Source organism: Lactuca serriola, chromosome 3, assembly GCF_051521515.1.
Source record: "Lactuca serriola cultivar US96UC23 chromosome 3, Lser_US96UC23_V15, whole genome shotgun sequence".
In the NCBI taxonomy this organism is placed as follows: Eukaryota; Viridiplantae; Streptophyta; class Magnoliopsida; order Asterales; family Asteraceae; genus Lactuca; species Lactuca serriola.
In genome coordinates this window covers 39,576,878-39,579,801 of record NC_136410.1, presented here as the reverse complement: position 1 = coordinate 39,579,801, position 2,924 = coordinate 39,576,878, and the positions used below count along the sequence as shown (strand labels likewise).

Sequence of the window (2,924 nt, the reverse complement as noted above, 5' to 3'; positions counted from 1 at the left end):
CGTTTACGAAAAAGTCCTAAACTATTAAATGTTAACGGAAAAGCCTAAAATATCGGATAAACCCGCGAATTCACCCAATTTACCCGGTTACCACTCTTGCAACCAGTGACAAACCGATGTGGCATTAAATGAGATTAGGTGGAAGGTGAGTCGACCAAATCACACACCCATTCCTTCAACGATAGATCACACACAGTTATGGTAAGAAATTAGGGCTTTTTACGTGCGAAGAAGATGACAACTGTGGGCACGAGTTCGAGTCTTCCAAGCTTTGCTAATGGAAGACATTTGGGATTTTGATACTATTGATGTTGAAGTAGATAAGGATTTGAAGAAGCAAACCAAGAGATGCAATGATGCGTTCTTGAACAGCTTGTGTCCCGACATAGCTGGTGAAGAAGGTGATGACTTTGCAATCCCTGAAATTACACATATCGACGACGAGGTTGACTTAAATGAAGATGATGTGGTGGAGAATGAAGATCATTTTGACTCAATGCGAGAAGGAAGTGGGTCTGATGAAGTATACGGGTATGATGAAGAAGTATCAAGTGAAAGTGACCATGATTCTAAGCTTGAGTTTGAGTACAGCACTCACGATCCAAAGGTTAAATGGAACAAGATGAGACCACTTCTGGGAGAGAGGTATGAATCACCCCATCAACTGAAGTTATGTTTAACTAACCATGCTATCTATATTGGTTATAAGATAAAGTTCAAGAAATGTGACAGTGTTAGGCTAGTTGTTGTATGTGCTAGTGATCCATAAAAATTTCAATGTCCATTTAATGTTAGGGCTTCGTGGATGAACACAGAGAGGTCGTTTCAAATTAAGAAACTTGTTGACAAACATAGGTGTGTTAGGAATTACAAAAATACCAACCTTATGGGTCCAACATGGTTAGGAAACCAATTTCTAAAAGAACTGATTAGGAAGCCCAAGTTGAAGTGTAAGGAAATGCAGGTAATTATCCAAAGCAGATTCCACTACAGTGTGTCCTGGTCAAAGTGCTATAGAGCAAAATGTAGGGCCATGTCTTTGATCGAAGGGAGATTGAGTGACCGCTGTGCTAAACTATGGGATTATGGTGGTGAGCTGTTGAGATCAAATCCAGGTAGTTCAATTAAAATTACTGTGAGTCAAAACCAGGATAACACAACTACTTTCCAAAGAATATATATTTATTTTAAGGCAATAAAAGAAGGATTGAAGGTTGGTTGTCGTAGGGTTATTGGACTAGACGGGTCTTTTTTAAAAGGTCAATGTAAGGGAGAATTGTTAACTGCTATTGGGAGAGATGCAAATAATCAAGTGTATCCCATTGTCTGGGCTATAGTTGACATAGAGAACAAGTTAAACTGGAAATGGTTCTTGGAATTGATAACAAATGATTTAGAATTAGATGGTGGAAGGGGTATGGCAGTTTCTGATCAACACAAGGTACTTCACAAAAACTTTACTATTTCTTTACTATATACTTTATACTTAGTTTATTTGATGTAATTGTTTTTGTTATTTGATGTAATTGTTTTTTGTTATGAATAGGGGCTTCTTGAGGCTACAAAGGAAGTCCTACCACTTGCACAACACAGACAATGTGCCAAGCATATATATGCCAACTTCAGGAAGGTGTATAGTGGTGTGGAGTTTATAAATATGTTCTGGGCTGCTGCAAAATCAACTGTTGAAGGGGGGTTCAACATGAACATGCAAAAGATTAGGGATATTAGTCCATCTGCTTATGAACATCTAATGGCAAGGGATCCCAGTTCATGGTGCATGGCCTTTTATGGTGGAGGATTGGCGTGTGAGGCAGTAGAAAATGGAATCGATGAATGTTTTAATGCAATTATCGTGGATGCTAGAAAAAAGCTCCTACTGGCCATGCTTGAGGAAATACGACTATACATGATGGAAAGATTCTATAATCTGAAGGAAGAAGGACAGAAATGGGATAATAAAATATGTCCAACAACAATTAAGAAGATGGAAGCATTTGGTGAAACTATAAAGTAAGTTATCCTAAAATTTAATTCACTAATATGATCTTTCATATGCTGATGTACTCTTAATTACAGGACCTGGTATGTTCATCCTAGCGGGGTAACTGCTTTTGAAGTGAGGAATGGTTTTTACTCTTATGGTGTTGACTTACAAGAGTATACTTTTACTTGTAATTTGTGGGTTGTATCAGGGATACCTTGTGTACATGCCCAAGCTGCCATTATGTATATACAACAATGTTGGAATAGTGTCTAAGGCTGCAACTATATTAGGCAAGTATTTGACCCGATTGTGCATGGTCCTTTTAGGTTGCCTTCACCATAGCAACTTGATAGGATGATTTATTATGACAAAGTAAATATTATTAATATATTATGAGAATAATATAAGGAATAATAATATTGTTATTTGATTAATATAAGTCATAAATTAATTAGTATTAATTTGGTGACTTAAAGAGATTAATTAAATAAGAGGGTATAAACTGTCAATTGTTTGATAGTTACACTTTAGACTGTAAATCCTTATTGGATGAAGGGTGGACGGATTCTAGGGCTAGGGATAGCCTCAAATCGTCTAATGCTTATCTAAGGAAAGGATTTGGATTGCTTTAAGGAAAGATTATCCAACTAGGGTTTAAGGTGAAACCCTTAAGGAGTCTACAAGTATAAATAGACCCCATGGTCAAGGGAAATTGGCATCTCATCTAAAGTAAAGAACCCCTGGCCGATTTCCTTCTAACCTCTCTCTCAAATCATCTTCTTTGCTATTTGGTGTTTGTAAGCCATTAGAGGAGTGATAATTATGACTCTAGAGCTCCAAGACAACAAGATCAAAACAAGAGATTCAAAGGTAAACTTCTAGATTTGATTTTGTATTGTTTTATACCTAATTAGTCATTAGAAGTCTTGGATTCAAA

At 36.8% G+C, this 2,924-nt stretch overlaps 1 protein-coding gene across 1 annotated transcript; it reads left to right on the top strand.

The window, feature by feature from the left end:
- Positions 1-277: 277 nt before the first annotated feature.
- LOC145095161 (uncharacterized) lies at positions 278-2,017 on the top strand. The gene is made up of 3 exons (XM_079033091.1): positions 278-645; positions 796-1,441; positions 1,547-2,017. Exons 1-3 carry the CDS (start codon positions 278-280, stop codon positions 2,015-2,017), a joined length of 1,485 nt encoding a protein of 494 aa, XP_078889217.1.
- Positions 2,018-2,924: the final 907 nt, after the last annotated feature.